Genomic DNA, 18,691 nt, shown 5'->3' with positions numbered 1-18,691 from the left:
GTGGTCGTTAGTAATCAAGCTCTGTAAGCTTTGCTTTGGGCCGCGGCTATGCGGTCTTAATGAATGCTATGTGATGAATAGAAGAACAGTCATGGTGCTAGAATTCGTAATCCGAGTGTTTATAAACAATTTATTTCATGAGCGAGATTCTCAGTAATTTTTCTCCCTTTGATCAACGCCATCATGCGTCTTCAGGGTGATGTCCTCTACCTGTGCCACAGTGAAGCGTGCAAGGTTCCAATTTTAGCGCCTATGTCTACTAATCCAGTGAGCCTCTAATCGTAAAAGAGCGTTGCCCGATGTGTACAACTTGACAGGGCATGGTCACTAAATGGGTGATACATATCATTAGACAAATCATAGGCTCTTAGCCTTGACTGGCCAATTGTTCTATAGGTGTAATGAATGATGAGGAAACCACCTCGACCGGAGCATCTCTTAAAGCGTGCATCCTACTGCAATTCTTGTGGTGGGGGAAAGGGGGGGGGGGGTGTATGGGCGCAGAAGGCTGCCCTACCGCAGATGGCAATGGTCCGTTACCTTGTCATCATTCCCTTCCCTCCAGATGCAGAAAGAGTACTGCCATGCTGTTTGAAATGGGTGAGCGGGTTCTGTTCGACGTAGTAGTTCTACCTCTGTCTGCCTGAGCACTGCATATCATACAATGAATCAAAGCGACATTGTGCATTTTCGACAATCCATCCTTGGACAAAGAGATTTGTTGGCCGTGCCATGATGAAAATTTTCATCAGCTCATTTCGCATGCAGGTGCCATGGCTCCTTCAATGTGACGGGAAACGTTAGCAGAGCCTTACGTAGAATGGCCCCCTGCATGCCTCGACTATGTTGAGAAAGGTGAGTCATTCTCTCCTCCAAGCAAGCCGACGTACGCTTGGATGTTTGCTAAGATATCTGTTGGGGGCGAGGAGGAAATGGGAGAAGCGATGGGCAGTAGCCCAACGAGTGGACACCATGGGTGTCACTTCAAATGCCGGTACCTAGCCAGGTCGAAAGCATCGACCAAAGTAGACAATTCCATTACCAACAAATCATTAGGAGAATGAAGTACATTGCGATATACGGGGACAATCTTGCAAATCTCAAGATGAAAAGCATACAAGGAGTACTTGGGGCTGATCCAGGCAGCAGCAGTAGGTGAGGTGGTGTCACAGAGAAGCTATGGGCAGCAAGCATGACTGTGGTGCTTCGCCTCACCAACCTGCCCCAACCATCTCAATTCTCCTCAGATCTCTTCCCTGGACCCTTCTGGAAACCTCCAAACTCTCTCTTTCACTCTCATATCGCTGCCTTCGCACTTGCCCCCTTACCCCATCGCATATCAATCTTGCTCGGCACCTCAAACACAATTCCCAAGCATCATTTATCGATGATGAGTCGCAAAATATCATCAGTACCTTGTTAATGGATAAATCAAGTGGGACCGAAAATATAAAAGCCTCCCTGGCTACCTACGACAGCAGCGTGCACACGATGGCAACGTAAGCAAACAGAAGCAGCAGCCGACGCCCCTCGTCCTGTTCCGTCGCGAGAGCCAGAATGGTGACCAAGAGACACATGACCAGTATCAAAGAGACCTTGACCGTGATATTTTCCTCGAAATAGACCGTGAGAGCTAATGGAATGACGAAAAGCACGCACGCACATAGCAGGAAGGCCACCGTGCCAATCCAGTTCAAAGTCTTCTCGCCGTACTCAACACTCTCGAAATGCTCGGCCTTGGAACTGCGAGCTCGGAACGGACGCTTCATCTTGGTCAGTGATTTATATTATTTCAGAAAGATTTGTCCTGTTCAAAACCTCACCAGAAGGAATCTTGCAAGCCTCGACGTTGGCAGTGTCTCGTGAACGAGCTTCTTTATGGGGCCTCTTTTGGGACCAAGCATACGGAAGTCATCCACGTCTTGATCATTGTACATGTGACGCTGTGCATTGAGTTTCTTGTCAAGCCAGAACTTCAGCTTCTCAATAGCGTCTTTTCCTGGACGTTCGTACTCGTTCACTGTCTTCGCGTTGATGGACGCAGCGTCTGGGACTCAGATGTCAGTGCGTGCTATTCCCAACATTTCAATTAGAGTTTCACCATATTCCTTTATCTTCTTCCACAGCTTTACCGTCAACTTCTCCCACCTCTTGTGGCGTCGCTCCCCCCATCCCAAATCACATGGCTCGACATGGTGTTCCGCCTTAATCTTCTTTCTGTAGGCGTCCATTTTCTTCATGATGCGGAATATCTGCCCGGCGAGGGAATCTAATACCAGCGATCTACCCGTGGAGAAAGCCGGATAAAAGTCGAAGCGGCTGTCAAAGCTTTTCAGTCGAGCAAGTCCTATTTGGCCGGTATCGTGTACTGGAAGAAGAGAAAGTTAGTCTACCACAAGTATCTCCAACCTCTATCGTTACTGACCCGCGTCTATATCATCCTCGTCCACTGCAGATGTTGATATTGTCGCGCTTTTGTCCTCCGATTCCCTGCCGATGCTAGTTTGGCCATGCTCGGGTATCACTGCCTCAGCAACGACTGGTGGTACCTGACTGGTCTTGATTCCCCTTTCCAATTCGCTTTCCTCGACGAATCCACTCGACATGACTGATGTAATAAGGAGCAAGAGAATAAAGAGGGTTTGCACAACTCGGCCGCGAATTGCCCTGGAGACCGCAGAGCCCTCTTGGAAAGGGGCAGGCTTTATCATGGGACCTACATGCCCTTGAAAGTGCTCTTGTACCAGGCTCAATATGCCTGACTGCGGCTGGCGTGAGTGCCTTGGGGGCCTCACTGACATCCAAAGAGGCATTCACGAGGATGATCAATACCAGCGGCCCGATCTATTGAAGGGAGGCTGCCTGCCGTACAACGCATGAGCTGCTCCGCTGCCACTAAATATCTGGTCCGTTCGGAGCGAGCAAGTCAGCACACCACGATCCATGCTTGGTGCGCGGAGGCATCATACAAGTCGGGCGTCAGCGGTTGACTATCATCGTGTCGGTTGGTAGGTTACGACATCTGTCAGCCCCCAAATATGCAACATAGGTGATGTCCTTGGGCTTTATTGGGCGGCTCATTCGAGATGCAGCTGTGATGGTGTCAAACAACTCGCTAGCGCATGTGCAGGACAATTCGACCGCCATAGCTCATACAGAGTCACGAACAGATAAATTGGGAATTGCTCTGGCTTAGCATCGTCCAGATGCACTCAATTCTACGCCTTTAGATATCAATATTGTGCCACTGAAAAATTAATTTCTATTTGTTTTCTTAAATCATGCTCCCTTCGGGACTTCTGTTTAGAATCTAAAATCGCATCCAGCCAAGCGTTTCCATCGGGCACTGACAACCGATTTCCGCATAGCTACATAGTGTAACAATTTGTGAATTGAATATTTCGAATGGAGTGATTGAATAGAATTTGTGTTCTGTGTGCAGAGTGCTGTCTATCCTGTCAGCAACGTTTGCCTCGCTGTGAGAACTCAATGTGTTGATATGGCCGGGATGTATGAATTCATGTTCGCACCTTCGTTTTCGCCTGAGTGAGCGCGGGGCCCAAGTCGTAGTCCTCAGTCATGCGGTATAGTGTCGCCTGATGATTGAGAGCCTCCAGGCGGGATCGAGACCGTATGTCCGGACGAGTTGGAAGCTGGTTTGGGCTTGATGGGTTTGGTGGGCTCGTACGGTCTGATATCTACAGTCCCTCGCTTGGAATTTTCACGCAACGCATTGTTGGAGTTTCCGGGACAGAGGACCATTTTGAGCTTCTGGGAAATTCAACAAGAATGGATATCTTCTAAGTTTCTTTTGGAGGAGAGGCTTATTCTCCAGAGTTGACGGCCGATTTCCAAGTGGCTTTCTATGGCTTTTATGCTCAGGGCCAACATTGCACTATCTGTGACAATGCACGGGCAGCAGTCTTCGAAGCCCCTGACATCGATCCCAGAGACTTCAGACTAGCGATAAAATGTCTGTCTGGTAAGATTTTATTTTCAGAAACAATGAGCTTTGTTGCAAAATTGACCAGCGGGATCCACTTCCCGTGTGCGCGCTGTGCAGCTCGACGCACGTTGGCCCTGGCCCTGCCTGCACCGCGACGTTGAGAGCGTTTCAAATCCTGGATTGTCAATAGACCTAGGACACAATTTGGGAGAGATTAGCGCTGATCAATTACTGGTCTCAGATGCTGGCGGAAAATGAGATGATATCTGCCTCTGCAATGCCCCATACCCGAAGAGCATGCAAGACGCTAACAGTGCCTTCACCACCCATCCAGCCATCTCAGTCAGCTTTTAAACTCATAGTACCTTGATTGAGGCTGAAGGATCATCAAGCGAGATGCAAGCGACCACTGGCCTACGGGAGCCGCGCTCTTGGCTACAGGGCAGCAAGGGGTACATGTCTGGACATGCAAATGGTGACTGGTTCGGTCTATAACATCCGAACTTCCGGCTCTAGAATCGCAGGACTAGAGCTGGGCTTGGCACAAAACTCTAAAATTTTACTATATCCAAGATCGGCATGGTGAGAATCCCTCTTGAGGTGGTCCGGCACGCCTGCATGCGCCGGGGGTGATCGTCACTCAGGGTGGTAGCTTTTCGAGGGGCACCCCTTGCTCTCTGTCACGAACAGAGCCCAGAGTCCTTATTTGGCTGTGGAATATTCCAGGCAACACAATCGAGGATAAACCTGGTCTCAATTTTGAGTGTTCAGTTCTGACTGCAGGGGCTACTGCCTCATCCAATGTCTATAACAGGGACTGAGGTCTAAAACAGAAATTAGGGTATGTATCATTCCGCAAGATTCGGATCGAATAAGGGCTGTCAACTGATCAGTGGGCATATCATTCTCTTTGAAACCATCTATAATCGATTGCAACGACAAGCCCTGCATTAAACGATAGTGACTCCTGCAAATACGCTCCAAATATAGAAAATAGTCGGTTATACGCCACCCTCCCCCGGTGTGAGTATTTGCTACATGTCATATTTGTACTGTGATCGAAGTATTCTAAATGTTCTAATTATATGGGGAGACGCCTGTTGAAGTCAAGGGGAGTCGTTCACTAGCCTATAGCCTGATCGAATAAAAATTGGACCCTAAATATTGATTTCACGGTCATTCCCTCGTTGGTCCCTTTTGCCGGTGCACATCAAGTGTGCTCGTTGCCAATTTGAACACACGTGTCTGTGCCCTTGTGTCGAAATTGAGAAAAGCGCAAGGACTAGAACTGGCAAGAATAATGGGTATATGCTGCAAAGTGGCTGGCTCTAGGCCCAGCTCCTGTGCTGTATAGCCCTTGTGCGTGCCTAGGTAGATACATGGCACGCGTCTCTCTAGTACCTTGTAGGCATTGGTGGTCGCCTACGGTACTATGACAAGGATTCTTCAAATTTGACTGCACGCTCGGAGCTCTAAGTTCACAGACCTGGGCTCTGGGCTGGCCACAATGGGACGCCTTGTTTGTATGCCGGGGGGATGCGGCGCAGCCCAACGCGACTGGTGGGCGCGCTGTCTTCAAAACCACACATGGTGGCCTTGGATACATTCAGATTCAAGTGTAATAAAAAGGGAGGGGCTTGGAATGGCTCATGAATTCCCGTCGAGGTCACCCACGCGCTGTGGTCCACCCAGTGCGTCGTACAACGGTTCGCATCTTGGTCCGGACGAAACGAGCAAAATTACAGGCCCATGGGGGAACATGCAGGGAGCACTCAGCTTCTGGCGAGCCTTACCGCGACTAATCTTCAAATTTCGGTGTGGACTGCCGTTCTCATCGATGTGTCTGTGCGGGTCTAGACTTGAGGTAGAAGCAAAGAGACGCCTCGCGACATCCCCCGTTGTTCTTCAGCGGAATGCTCCAGGCCAAGGGACTCGGCAAGATGAGGCACACCACGAAGACGTTACTTCCAATTTCAGCGCGAAATGACCATGTATTTCCATATGGACTAGTTGTTATCCTCTCATGCAGGTAACCTGTCGCGTACCACCACCCCAACTTGACACCAAGGTCGCATACCTTGCCCCTGGCCGCCCACCGCTCAACCGACCCACTGAAACTTGCTCTGGCGCAGCATATCCATCAGACCCGTTGGCAGAAGCCCCTTCTCAACCACGTTCAGACCCCCAAACCGAGCAATCATGTCTTTGTTGAACAACTGGACAATCCACTGGTCGTAGCTGGTCAGCGCCCGCCACTGAGCCGGATCAAGCACGGCCTTGATCGTACCTTTGAGCTCCACAGTCTTCGGCGACGGCTCTTGCATCAGCTGTTTAAATGTGCACCCAAGTGACACACTGAGGCGTTCGCGATATCTCGAGAACTCCTCAAGGCTCATGAAGTCTTCATTCTCGAGGTCTTGGAACTGAAATCTCATGTCGAGCCTTCTCGAAGACATCGCGTCACTCTCAAAATCGGCTTTGGTGCGTCGGTACTCCCTTGCCTCCTGCTCGAAGAAAGAATCAATAATCCTTTCTGGATCCTCCACCACTGCGTCACGAACGAGGCAGAGATTGATGAAGGGGTTCTTAAGGCCGAGTCCACCGAACTCAGGAGGAAAGTAGATGTACCCGTCAGGGATTTCTGACAACGGGATGTCGAAGCGCTCTGCAACCATCTGCTTAAGGTGCGCACCGACGCCGCCGGGAGTATCTGGAAATAACTTTTGCTGAATGCGTTGGAATGTTTCCAACATGCTGTCGATGTGTTGCCGGGAAGAACAATTCGCAGGCTTGCCAAAGAAGTTGGAGAAGAAACGTGCTCCGTAAGTATTCCAAGCCTGAATCCAGTTGAAAACAGTCTTGCAGGCGTCCAACTGGAGTCTCAGTTCCTCGATATGCTTGTCGACTTCGTCTTGGTTGATGATGAACCGTCCGCTGAGTCGGTCAAGCTTCAGAAATCCCCAGCTGACATCGCCCTGTGGCAGACCGGTATCGAGATCAGAGGGGGCTAACTCTTTGTCGATACCCAGATTTGAAGCCGAACCTGTCTTTTCGAGGTTGAAATCAAGTCCTAGAACACTCGCACATTTCTTCAGAACACCCCAGCTCTTCACACAAGCCTCAGTGTCCCCCCAGAGCCACATGTCATCATGCAGTCTGTACAATCGAGCACCGTCAGCCATCTGGTTGACCGCGAAATCGACACAGAATAGCAGAGACTCGCCAAACACATCCGCAAGCGGAGTGCTCAGGGGTGTACCTCGCTTGCGAGTCCGACTTGAGGCGTCTTCTGGGTCCTGCTTGAATCTCAAGGGAGCCTCAAGGACCTTGATGAAGAAGTCCAGCCAGTCCGCACCAACACCGAAGAACTCAAGAACAGCAACAATAGAGGAGTGGGGAATGCTGGGCCCAAACCACTTGAAGTCCGAGCGAATGACCGTGACCTTCTTGTCGAAACGATTTTGCAAGAGTATATCTGCCTCGATCATATGGAGTAGCTGTTGGACGACGTCAATGTGGCTCTTCCTTGTGTCTGCCGTCTCAGTGTCGTCACGAGACCCGTATGCTCCCCGTTGCTCCTCCATGTACTTCGGAAGCTGATCTAGGAATATCTCATTCTCGAAATGATTTCGCTTCACCCACTCCATCGTGCGCATCATCTCTCCATCAAAATCGTTGGATACTCCCAAAAAGAACTGCAAGCGCCGTTTATCGTGGGTGCTGATGGGTTCCAGACTCGGCTTCCACACGTGGAGGAGCCCTTCAAATCCGCTGCGCAATTCGACAGCCCAGCGCATGCCGATGTAATGCAGGAATATGGACTGAAGGAGATCCTCGTCAGGGTAGAACCGGTAGCGCCCGTTGAGCTGTCGTCGCTGGTCGATTACCAAGTCGCTCTCCCATGTCCAAGCCTCGCGAGTGGCCATGCGCATGTTCAAGACATCGGCGATCTCTGACAAGACAGTCTCATTTCCCACAAAGTCCTTCAGAGTTGCTCGCTTCGAATCCGTCAAAATGTCGCTGCGAAGCATGCCATTGATTGTGGTAGTGAGACTTGCAACATTGAAATGGGGGTTGGCGGACCAGTTGTCCTGGAATCTCTTCAGATTCTCTCTCAGCTCGGAGGTCGCGTCCTTGACATCTTCTTCGGCCTCGAAGACGGTGCTCAAATATGTCTTGATCGCATCCTTGTCTGTAGCCTTAGGGGCGAACACATATTCTTCCCAGGTCGCTCGCTGAACCTGAGCTTCCTCGCGGCCCACCGATATGGAGGCGGCTTTGGGGCCCTCCTCCTGATTCTTGCCTGCCGATATCCATTCATTGACAAGCTTTCCGTACAGTGAAGCGAAGGCGTACCGGTTGGATTGGATTTGCAATTCGTTCCGGACCAAGGATTCGTACTCTTCGACGAAGGAGCCAGTGACAGCTGGGTCATGTTGGGCCTGCTGGACAAAGCGATTGAGATTATCCAGTGACAACATGGGATTGAGGGTCGACGATGTCATGCTTGGCAGATGTTTGATGCCTTCAACAAGCTCACGGACACGCTTGTTGCTATCTGACTGAGCATTAGCCGTGTCAATGAGGAGTCGCTTTCTGTTGTTGTAGGCATCTTTCTGCTTGTTGAGCTGAGCAAGTTTGGTGTTGGTGATGGACAGGAGAGTCTTAGAAAGGATGTCTGACGAAGCCATTTTGTGGCGAAGTTCCTCTGGAGTGTTATGAGTCTGGGGTATGTATGACCTTGGGTTGGGTTGAGGATGAGAGAGAAAAGGGAAGAAGACATCTGGGCGATACTTATTCTCCCCTCCATTCCAGTACGGGGTCTGATCAAGGCGAATCTTTCACGATTTTTGAAATCACTCACCACGATTTTCTCTTTGTTTGGCCTCAGACCGGAGCGATGCATGGTGAGTCCCGTTCCAGTCTTCGGCGTGAGGCCAATGACAGGCATTAGGCAGTGGGTCTCATTCAAGCTTGGCACGGCTGAACACAGCCTCTTAGCCCCCCATATCACGATGGCCAACTTTGGCAACAATGAAGAGATCACAGAATAGGCTGAGGGCAAAGGTTTTAAATCAAAGTTATGTGACACCAATGATCTTTCATACATTAGGAGTAAGCGCTGCGAAAGGGCAGGCCCACTTCCAAAAGCCTTGAACCAGGTGCCACTAAGCATCTCAATGTTCGATAGACTTCAGAAATAAGACCATGGGGTAGACAGTTGAGGATGGATAGAATTTCATCAAGAACAAGATAAAACACGAAGTAGAAGGTAACTCCAAGGGCAGAGATCCCAATGAGACAGGCAAGAATATTCTTTGACGACCAAGGAATATGGCACAGTGTGGCGAGAATGTTGAAGGCGAGGGTGTTCTCGATGCATGATTCACTGGGTCTGTCAGTCCCTAATCGAAGTTACGATGAGCCTCAGAAGCCAGCAATATGGCTCTCGGGGTGATGAGGAGGGCCAGAGAGAGGAGAGAAAGAGAAGCGCAGTCAATGCTCCTCAGCTGAGAGGTGAGATGGTTGTGAGTCGCTGAAGGTGCTGTTTGGTCTAGGACGCTGGTCAATGGTAGGCATGGCCTAAGATAAGCGATAAGCGGACCGTGTCCTGGGCAACAACCCCGGATTAAACAGCGTCAGATCATAGGAACCGTGCCTGTAAACTGCTCTGTTGACATCAAGATGCTCCATTTCACATGTCGCTGGGTCTATTCTCCATGATTGTCACGTTCCCCGACCTCGGCCAATGACGATCTGGGACCCACTGCAGCTTCTCTAGGCTTTTGGACTCTGAAAAGTGGATGCACTCTAGCCCACCATGTCTTCGGACAGCGAGGAAGACAACACCAAAATGGAGGGATTCCTACGAAGTTGGAGGCAGACCGCCTTCAATTCCGGCCAATTCCAAACAGCAATCTTTATCGGTGACAAGCTTCTGGCTCTCACAAGTAAGAACCACTCTCTTCCACCTTGGCCCCGTTCTGGAAACGGATCTCTGCTGACCAGCGACGCGTGCTCCAGATGACGATAATGACGCGTTCTGGATGGCTCAAGTCCATTTCTCGACGGGCAACTATACCCGTGCCCAGCGCTTTCTCGAGAGCAGAGACCTAGTCCGAAGAAATCCCTCGTGCCAGTACCTCGCAGCGCACTGCCTTGTCAAACAGTCGCGTTTCGACGAGGCGCTGGCCGTGCTGGGAGATCGCGACCCCACCTACCTAATCAAGTCGAAGGAGACGAGCAAGCGCAAGACCCAATCGAGCACGAGTGGCAGAACAGCGAGCACCGCGAAATTGTTACGCGACACACAGAAAGAGACGGAAGCCATCAATCGGAGATATGAAGCTGGCATGTGCTATCTACGGGGGATCTGCCACGCAAAGCTGAATGCCTTCGATCGCGCCAAGGAGTGCTACAAGAATGCTGTTCGGATCGACGTTCAGTGCTTCGAGGCCTTCAATCAGCTGACCAAGAATGCATTGCTGTCGTCGGAGGAGGAGTGGGAGTTTCTCCATTCGCTCGACTTTGATTCAATCAGCGCTGCTGGCGACCCTGACACCTCTCAGGAAATAGCCAGTTACGTTGAAATGCTCTATAGCACTCGACTGTCCAAATATCAGAACCATGACGCCTTCAACACGGCCTGTGAGAGCCTTGCCACACATTACAAGCTCAAGGATAACGCAGACCTCCTCTTAGCGCGAGCAGATCTGCTCTACACCCAGTCTCGCTACAAGGACGCACTCGAGATCACCAACGTTATACTTGCCGATGACAAGTACAACTTCAGCATCTATCCAATTCATCTGGCTTGCCTCTACGAGCTGAAGGAGAAGAATCTCCTGTTCCTGGTCGCTCATGAACTTGCTGATAGCCATCCCGAGGAGCCATGCACATGGCTTGCCGTTGCTATTTACTATTACCTGACTGGCAAAATCGCCGAAGCACGCCGCTACTTCAGCAAAGCCAGCATGATGGACGCTCACTTTGGCCCTGCTTGGATCGGATTTGCGCATACATTCGCAGCGGAAGGCGAACACGACCAGGCGATTTCGGCCTACTCGACCGCTGCGAGGCTGTTCATGGGGACGCATCTGCCGCAAGTGTTTTTGGGCATGCAGCACCACGCTATGAACAACATGACAGTGGCAGAGGAGTTTCTCAACACGGCATATGGGCTATGCAAGACAGACCCATTACTTTTGAACGAGATCGGAATTGTATACTATCACCAGAACCGCCTGAAGGATGCGGTGGATTACTTCAAGCAGTCGCTTGCGATTGCTGAGGAGATTGACAGTGATCCGCAGGCGTGGATTGTCGCGCGAACCAATTTAGGTCATGCATATCGACGGCAGCGAAAATCTCAGCAGGCCCTCGAAGAATTCGACATGGTTCTGCGGGAGGGTGGCAAAGACGCTGCCATATTTTGTGCGAAGGGCCTAATTTACCTTGACACCGGGAAGCCGGAAGAGGCGGTCAATGTCTTGCATGAAGCTTTGGCAATCCACCCTCAGGACCCGATTGCAACCGAGCTTCTGATCAAAGCTTTAGACGAGAGTTCGAATTCCGGCCACATCCTGGGCGAACTCACTGATGATGCAGAGCTGGCCGAGTTTGAGCAAGTTCTGGAGCAGCGTAAACATGCGGCGACTTCGAAGCTGGCGGCCAAGTTGAATGGTTCCCAGAACAAGAGCAAGGGTAAAGGCAAGGAGAAAGCCGTAGCTGGAGGTGCTCCTCAAGCGGAGGCAAGGACAAGCTTGATGGAAATGAGTGACGACAACTAATTTTTCAATGAGGTCTCGGCGAACGGTTACGGGCATTTCCAGGGCGTCTCGGCAAGCATCTTGGTAGGCGTATATCGGTTAGTCCATATTGCTCGGCATTGTCAAAGGAGCATATCGGAATTGCAAAAAAGAAGCGTGGCATCGTGTGGGATAGATACCAAATGATACCAACGACTTGGTGGGTTGGCACCATACTTTCCAATCTCCTAACCAAGATGTCTTCCAAGCACAGATGACTTTGACTGGCTAAAACAGTTCGCCGCTTGCACCCTGGTCCTCTCATTGATGCCAATTCGGTTTTCCGGGGGCTACATTGCTATCCACTTCCATAGTAGCGCGACCCAGGAGCTCACAACGCGCGCTAAAGAATAGCCACTCACAGTGCTCGATTTGACGCCGAAGCGCTAGTGAGGCATACCAGCCAGGCCCCACGATCATGACCTACAACATGTCCTCGACAGGTTTTGGACTTCAAGACATCGGGCTCATGCTTGAAATTATTTTCAATGATTGCCGGTCACATCTCAAATCAAGGCTTCTAACGTGAACAATGAATTTCAACCAACAGTTTTGTTCCAAATGCTACCGTGCTGCGTGATAAGAATTAGCAGGACTGCGATACTGGGCCGGTTTGATACCACCAATGGCAGTGGCGTAGATCGCGACAAGCATCATAGGCGGCTCGCTGGCGAGGTGGATCAGAATGCACCTGTTGGTGATGGGTAATCTGGCTAAGTGGACTGATTGGCGACCCAGCTATTGTGGTTCGAGGCTTGCCATGCAAAGTTGCATGCGCTGCTAGGCTGCGCCGCAGGGCTGCAGCATGCCGTCCGTGTCATGCAGCGGCAGTCTATATGTAAGTATTGCTTGATGTCCTCCGGAAAAGGCGACAAGCTCTTTCCTTTTGAGTTTGTATGTTTCCATTCTGCTTTTTCTCTCGTCTTTTCCTTTCTTTGGGCCGGGTACAAATTTGCCTGGGATGGTAGCATTGATTTGCTACCATGTTTAACAGGAGTCGTTCACCACACCTTGGCAACTCCCCTCCGTCTGCCCAGACAGCAAAGTCGCCGGCGACTACTGGGATTCGAGAATTCGTGGCACGAGTTCAGCCTGCCACAGGAATTGCACCAAAGCAATCTGGCAATAGGCTAAGTCAATGGCTTTCGAGGAGGAGAAATGGTATGACCGATTTCCTTCAGCATTGTCTACTATTACTTCATATCGAGACTGAGGCCATAGGAATCAGGCTCTTCCGCGGGATGGAAACCCCATACGATGAGAGCACCGGTGCTCTGCGCCGTCGCTGTGATATCCCTTTGTATAGCTGGAGTACTCGAGTTTCTCGCACAGAAGAGCCAGAGACAAGGAGCCCTGGCGCTCTCATCATCCACGGACGACATCCCTAAGTCTGTCAATATTGCCTACCTATACATGCCGACAACCGTCGCCGTCTTGTACAGTCTTCTCTGGACGTGGATCGACCTCGATGTGCGGAGAATGCAGCCGTGGCTCGAGCTGTCCCGGTCTCACGGCGCCAGGGGAGAGCAGTCGCTTCTTCTGAACTACCCATTCGAATTCTTGGCTTTTGTCCCGATCAAGGCCTGGAAGCAGAGGCATTGGCCCGTCTTCATTACAGGCTCTGTCATGATGCTCGTCTTCTGGGCAATAACCCCTCTGCAAGGTGCGATCTTTGGAAAACAAGCGGTGACGGTATCCAGGAGTGCTGCCATGTCCATCAGCTCGGGCTTCATTCCTGTTCAGGAGCAGGCGGCTGTGATGGATGCTTCGATCCTCAACGCAGCGTATGGCACGGCTTGGTATGAGCAGGACCTACCCGAGTATACAACAAATGAATACGCTTTACTGCCATTTTTTCCAATTAACAAGGCGGCCGCAGGAACGGACGAAACGTGGACCGTGAACACTACGAAATTCGCGACCACCTTGGACTGTTGGCCATCAACGGTCACAACTACTATAGAGGCTGTCCAAGGTGGCCAGTATCTATTCGACAATGGTCAGGGTTGTATACAAAATATATCGATTAGTGGCGGAAAAGAAGGGTACTACAACATGCAGTACATCGGCTATAAAAGCAATGCCCAACTTGACTGGCATCTGGCGAACGCTGAGTGCAGTTCCGAGTTCTCCCACCAATTTCTCGCCAACATCGGCCAAGGGTCTGGGACTGGTGCAAACGCCACATTTGGGAACATAACTGCTATGTTCTGTGAGCCGTCTTACACGCAGCAGGAAGTGTCGATCACGGTGGACGCTACTACGGGCCGACCTTTGGACAAATCTCTTATCGAGTTGGCTGCGCCATCTCTACTCGACAACACTGTCTTCAATAATTCGGCTTTCGAGTTCCTATTGCATGCCGGCTTTTCATCGGTGGTAGTTGCCAGAGACTACCCGAATAACCTGGTATTGAACCAGTACGCCAAGCTGTACAAATCAAACATTTCCTGGCCAACTACGAACATGGTTGGGTTTGCGAACGGTCTACACAATGGCACAATGACTAACTTCCTCAACACCTCCGTGATACAGGAGACTTATTCCGCAGCCCACAAACTGGTCTTCTCCACGGCAATCACGCAACTTGTCTCCGATGCTGCTCCTCAAAGAACAAGGGATGGGCTTATTAAATATACGGCTTATGGCATAGTTGTTAGCAGACCATTGTCGATCGCCGTCGAGAGCTTACTTGCAGTGGCAGCCGTCCTCGCGGTTATCCTGCTCTGCACCCAAATGCGTTCGAAAAGCAATCTTGCCAGCGACCCCGACAGCATCGCGTCGTTATTCCCGAAAATACAGGACCAAGGAAGCCTTCTGTCTCATCTCTCGACCAAAGACAATTTGAACGAAGACTCCTTCTATACTGCTGTTCGCAACGACCGATATCGCCTAGAGAGCCGGGACACAGATGGTCCAGCCTTGCAGCTTCTCCTCCCGAATCAAACTACACGTCCCAATGGCCTGGCAAACGTGGTGCCTCTCACGAGCCACCAGTCCATCTGTCCCAAGGAGTTGCGACTTTCCGTCGGTGCAGTCTTCATTCTCACTCTCGCAGCTGCCATCGGCGTCCTAGCGTATCTCAAGCACCAAGAATTGTTACTCAATGGTATGTATTGTTCCTCGAGGGATCGTTAGAGAAGTTGTGGCCTCGAGCTTCCTTGCAAGGCCACATGGGTTTCTAATCGTCCTTAGGTCTCACACGCCCAAGTCAGAACTTTGAGGTTTTGCAATTATTAGAAAATTATATCCCTATGGTTTTCTCGACGATGCTGGAGCCGTTCCTCACCCTCCTCAATCGCATGATATGTGCATTACAGCCGTACCATGACTTGCTGAAAGGTGGACGCTTGGCGAAGACGACCATCGAGACGAAATACGATTCTCTTCCTCCGCAGTTGGTGGTTTGGCGAGCAGCAAAGGCCGGGCATTATATTCTGGTCCTACTTAGTCTAGTCGTGCTGCTGGCGAATGTGCTGGCTGTTGGTCTTGGAGCCATTTTCGACGAGTCGTCAACCTCCGTCTACATGTCACTGAACGTCACGTCTTCAACATCCTCATCATTGACGCGCGACACGGTCCTGCCGACCGGCGATGCTTCCCTGTCAAATAGCCCTTACTTCGACCACTTCTACATGGTACAGACCAACTTGTCTGCGGACACACGGCTGCCCGCTTGGATCGACACAGAGTTCGCCTACCTTCCATTTGCCGATTTGAGCTCGAATGACAACACATCAGCACAATACAACGCCGTGACCCGAGGCTTCGGTGTCGCAGCAACTTGCTCAGTCCTGCCAACAAGCAACGCTTCGCTCACTCATGCTGTATATCGATTCAACGTTACAACGGATATGGGCAATCAGGAGTTTGCCGTGATCTACGGAGACGCTCCGTCTGGTAACACCACAAAGTGTGAGCCTTATATGTATACTTACTACTCTGTACCACAAGGGAGATCGGCTCAAGAGATATACACATCACTCAAACAATCTTCTGACTCAGTCACGACACAAGAATCGACGGCATTTTGTGAGTCGAGAATGTTGCTAGGATGGTTGCGATACGACACGGCTCAGCCGAAGCGAGCACCGGACACTGCATTCCTGGAATGCACGACCGAGATGATAACAGCACAGTTCAACGTCACCGTGGATTCCGACGGGCGAATACTTGAGTCTCGCAGGCTGGGACAGTACGAAAACATCACGGACGTGCTCGGCTTAAATGCGACGAGCGTTTTGCTGGACGCCAATACTCTCATAGGCGATCGGTCACGGCAGGGCACCGGAGGAGTCAGCGTGCTCGCCTGGCATAACGACACTCTAACGAGGGACTGGATGAACTACTACTTGAAGCTGGAGACGAATTCGACGGACCATGTTGATCCGAGCAAGGACCTGCCCGATATCACGAGTCTGATACCCTCCGTCGAGAAGAACTACCAGCGAATCGGAGCGGCGCTTCTAGGTGCTAATTCGGACCTCTTCGCGGCCTTTGGGCCAAACCAGACACCACCGCTTCTGGCGGCGACGTTGGTGACACAGGACACCAGAATATTTATGGACGACACGGCGTTTACAATTAGCATGACTATCCTCGGGATATATCTCCTGGTTGGGATGATACTATACGCACGGCAAAGGAAGGTGCTGCTTCCCAGGATGCCCTCTACAATTGGGTCAACGATTGCCTTTGTAGCCGGGAGCCGGGCTGCGAGGATGTACAATGGGGTTGAGATGAAGAATAAGCCCGCGGAAAAGTACAGCTTTGGCAGATATGTTGGGGCGGATGGGACGGCGCACATGGGCATCGAGTTGGATCCTTATGTCGTGCTGCTGGACCGGAGGTCGTCGTTGGATGGCAAGAAGGGTCGGCGGGCCGCTCAGGTATGAGCACACATGTCAGAGATGATTGTGTCTAGCGATTTGAGTTATTTTTCTCTTTGATGATATGTTCGTGGAGTTATCCAGAACACGCACGTACCTTGAGTGATCGACATGAGGGACGTCTAAGTAACCAGTCAACGATGATGACCAGGATATGGGTGTCTCAGCGGAATCAGCTATATTGGTGACTGAAATTACGTTGCAGTTGCTGATATCTCTTCCATGGTTGCATTACAACCCCAGACACTATCAAAGAAATCCATCTTGTATTCTGAGGTTGTTTGGTCGTTTGAGTACGTTGACTCAGCAGTACGGCAGTGGGCAGTTAGTGCACAACTTGGCCGATCACGGCTGTACGGGCGACTCCCTGTGCCGCGGCTTATCAAGATATCAACGATGAACCACCACACAAGACGGGACAATAGATTCTGAACCAGCTCAATCCTTTGTTGATTCACCAAGCTCACTTGCAACACTCTCTGAGCTGCAATCGCCTACCTGCCAAGGTCAAACCTGTGTTCCTGGACTTCTGCGATCTCTTATTCCCTAACCTTAACACCAACTAGGCCCACGGCCGCGATCGGCAAAATGGCAGGCACCAAAGAGGAGCAAGTCGAGACGCGTACCGCCTTTTTCTATGGTTGGTTGATATTCGAGCCCAAGATTAACAAGATGTAGACTGACATTTTTTGTAGGCACTTTGGTAAGGGAGCGCCTGCTACCTTGTTTCTGAAGACCCCTGGAAGCTGACGTGTGTCGCTGGGATAGATGGAGCCCCAGGTATTCTACTCGGTCTGCTACGACAACAGAGATCCACCCGAGGAGATCCAGAAGCGACACAGCTTTCAGCCTGCCATCCTGCATGGCTACTGCCGACGCCGAGTCCGCGGCGCCGACTACCCGGGCATGATTGAGGATCCTGATCACACCGTTCGTGGCGCTGTTATCAGCGGTGTCACGAAAGCCAACCTGGAGCGTCTCGACTTCTTCGAAGGCTCGGCCTACGACCGGCGGGTTGTTCGCCCCAAGCTCCTGACGCAGGTCGGCGATGAGAAGGGCGAGGGCAACGTGGAGGGAGAGCAAATCATCACCGAATCATACATCTTCCTGGACAAGGACTGGCTGGAGGATAAGGAGTGGGACTTCGCCGAGTTTCGCCGCGACAAACTTAAGAAGTGGACGCGGGCGGGCTACGTCTTTGAGGGTGAGTTCACCTGTCTAATTTGGATACTACTTGTGGCAAAAATGCTAACCACAGGGAACAGACTGCGATCCCGACCAGCCTGCCAGCGTTGCTGCAGCCGTCTGAGGGCAGCATGAGTTGGTCGCTGTGACCCGCGGCCTCGAGGTGCCTTTGGCTTGGTTTCAGAGTAGACGGGCAAGAACTGGATTAGACCTAGAGGTGGCAACGGAATAGATCATCACTCATCCAGGAGGCCAACTGGCTACCTAACTACCTACCCTCGTCCAACATTCCTTAATCAAAATACTGAGTCTCGCGGTATTCGGCTCGTATGGGTGGGCGGGTGGCGTCTACTGCCGCGCTGTAATCGCTGTCGTCCGAGGAAACTTCATCTAAAATATCATGCCGGTTGGCAAACTCAGGGGCCCATCAGCTGGGCAAGGATGGTGGGTGGCTTGGAGCGGCTCCTCGCAAAAAATGTCCTGGGCAGCCTGGCATGATCCTTAAGCAAAAGTAGCAGCATTGACCAGTCCAGCCGGGTTCCACGTCCGCGGGGATCGCTCGCGCATCGCCCCCTTCACTTCGGATGAAGAGGCACTGTCCCCCTGGCGGGTGCGAGTCATTTCATGAGCCGCAGACGACCTTGAAGGCATGGATTCTGCGGGTTGCTCAGCTCGATTGCACAACGTCCAGGCCAGGTTTTCGGCGCCCAGTCGGTCGTTCGTTCATGCATTCCCTGGGGCTCGCCACGGGAACGTTGCATGAATGCCCTTGTTGGAGGGAAGACCGTTGGATGGAACAGAGACGCGCGCATGTCGGCTGTGCCCTCTGAGAGCCGTCGCGACGGGAGTCTGGCCGTTCGTTA

General features: G+C 51.4%; 3 protein-coding genes across 3 annotated transcripts; 1 reads left to right on the top strand and 2 right to left on the bottom strand.

The window, feature by feature from the left end:
- Positions 1–1,469: 1,469 nt before the first annotated feature.
- On the bottom strand, positions 1,470–2,606 carry J7T55_001942 (uncharacterized protein; the record flags this gene model as incomplete). Its single annotated transcript, XM_053142857.1, has 4 exons — positions 1,470–1,763; positions 1,824–2,047; positions 2,102–2,368; positions 2,426–2,606. The coding sequence occupies 4 exons, from the start codon at positions 2,604–2,606 to the stop codon at positions 1,470–1,472; spliced, it is 966 nt and encodes a 321-aa protein (XP_052994394.1).
- A 3,439-nt stretch (positions 2,607–6,045) lies between these two features.
- J7T55_001941 (uncharacterized protein) lies at positions 6,046–8,637 on the bottom strand (the record flags this gene model as incomplete). The annotated part of the gene is made up of 1 exon (XM_053142855.1): positions 6,046–8,637. One exon carries the CDS (start codon positions 8,635–8,637, stop codon positions 6,046–6,048), a length of 2,592 nt encoding a protein of 863 aa, XP_052994393.1.
- Positions 8,638–9,366: 729 nt separating this feature from the next.
- On the top strand, positions 9,367–17,952 carry J7T55_001940 (uncharacterized protein; the record flags this gene model as incomplete). Its single annotated transcript, XM_053142854.1, has 15 exons — positions 9,367–9,474; positions 9,762–9,897; positions 9,971–11,670; positions 11,749–11,813; positions 12,145–12,279; positions 12,348–12,458; positions 12,749–12,915; positions 12,983–14,863; positions 15,097–15,669; positions 15,760–16,643; positions 16,887–16,936; positions 17,210–17,283; positions 17,339–17,346; positions 17,412–17,847; positions 17,909–17,952. The coding sequence occupies 15 exons, from the start codon at positions 9,367–9,369 to the stop codon at positions 17,950–17,952; spliced, it is 6,372 nt and encodes a 2,123-aa protein (XP_052994392.1).
- Positions 17,953–18,691: the final 739 nt, after the last annotated feature.

Source organism: Diaporthe amygdali, assembly GCF_026229845.1.
Source record: "Diaporthe amygdali strain CAA958 chromosome Unknown NODE_12_length_1037015_cov_66_201586, whole genome shotgun sequence".
Taxonomy (NCBI): domain Eukaryota; kingdom Fungi; phylum Ascomycota; class Sordariomycetes; order Diaporthales; family Diaporthaceae; genus Diaporthe; species Diaporthe amygdali.
This window is presented reverse-complemented; position numbering and strand designations above follow the sequence as displayed.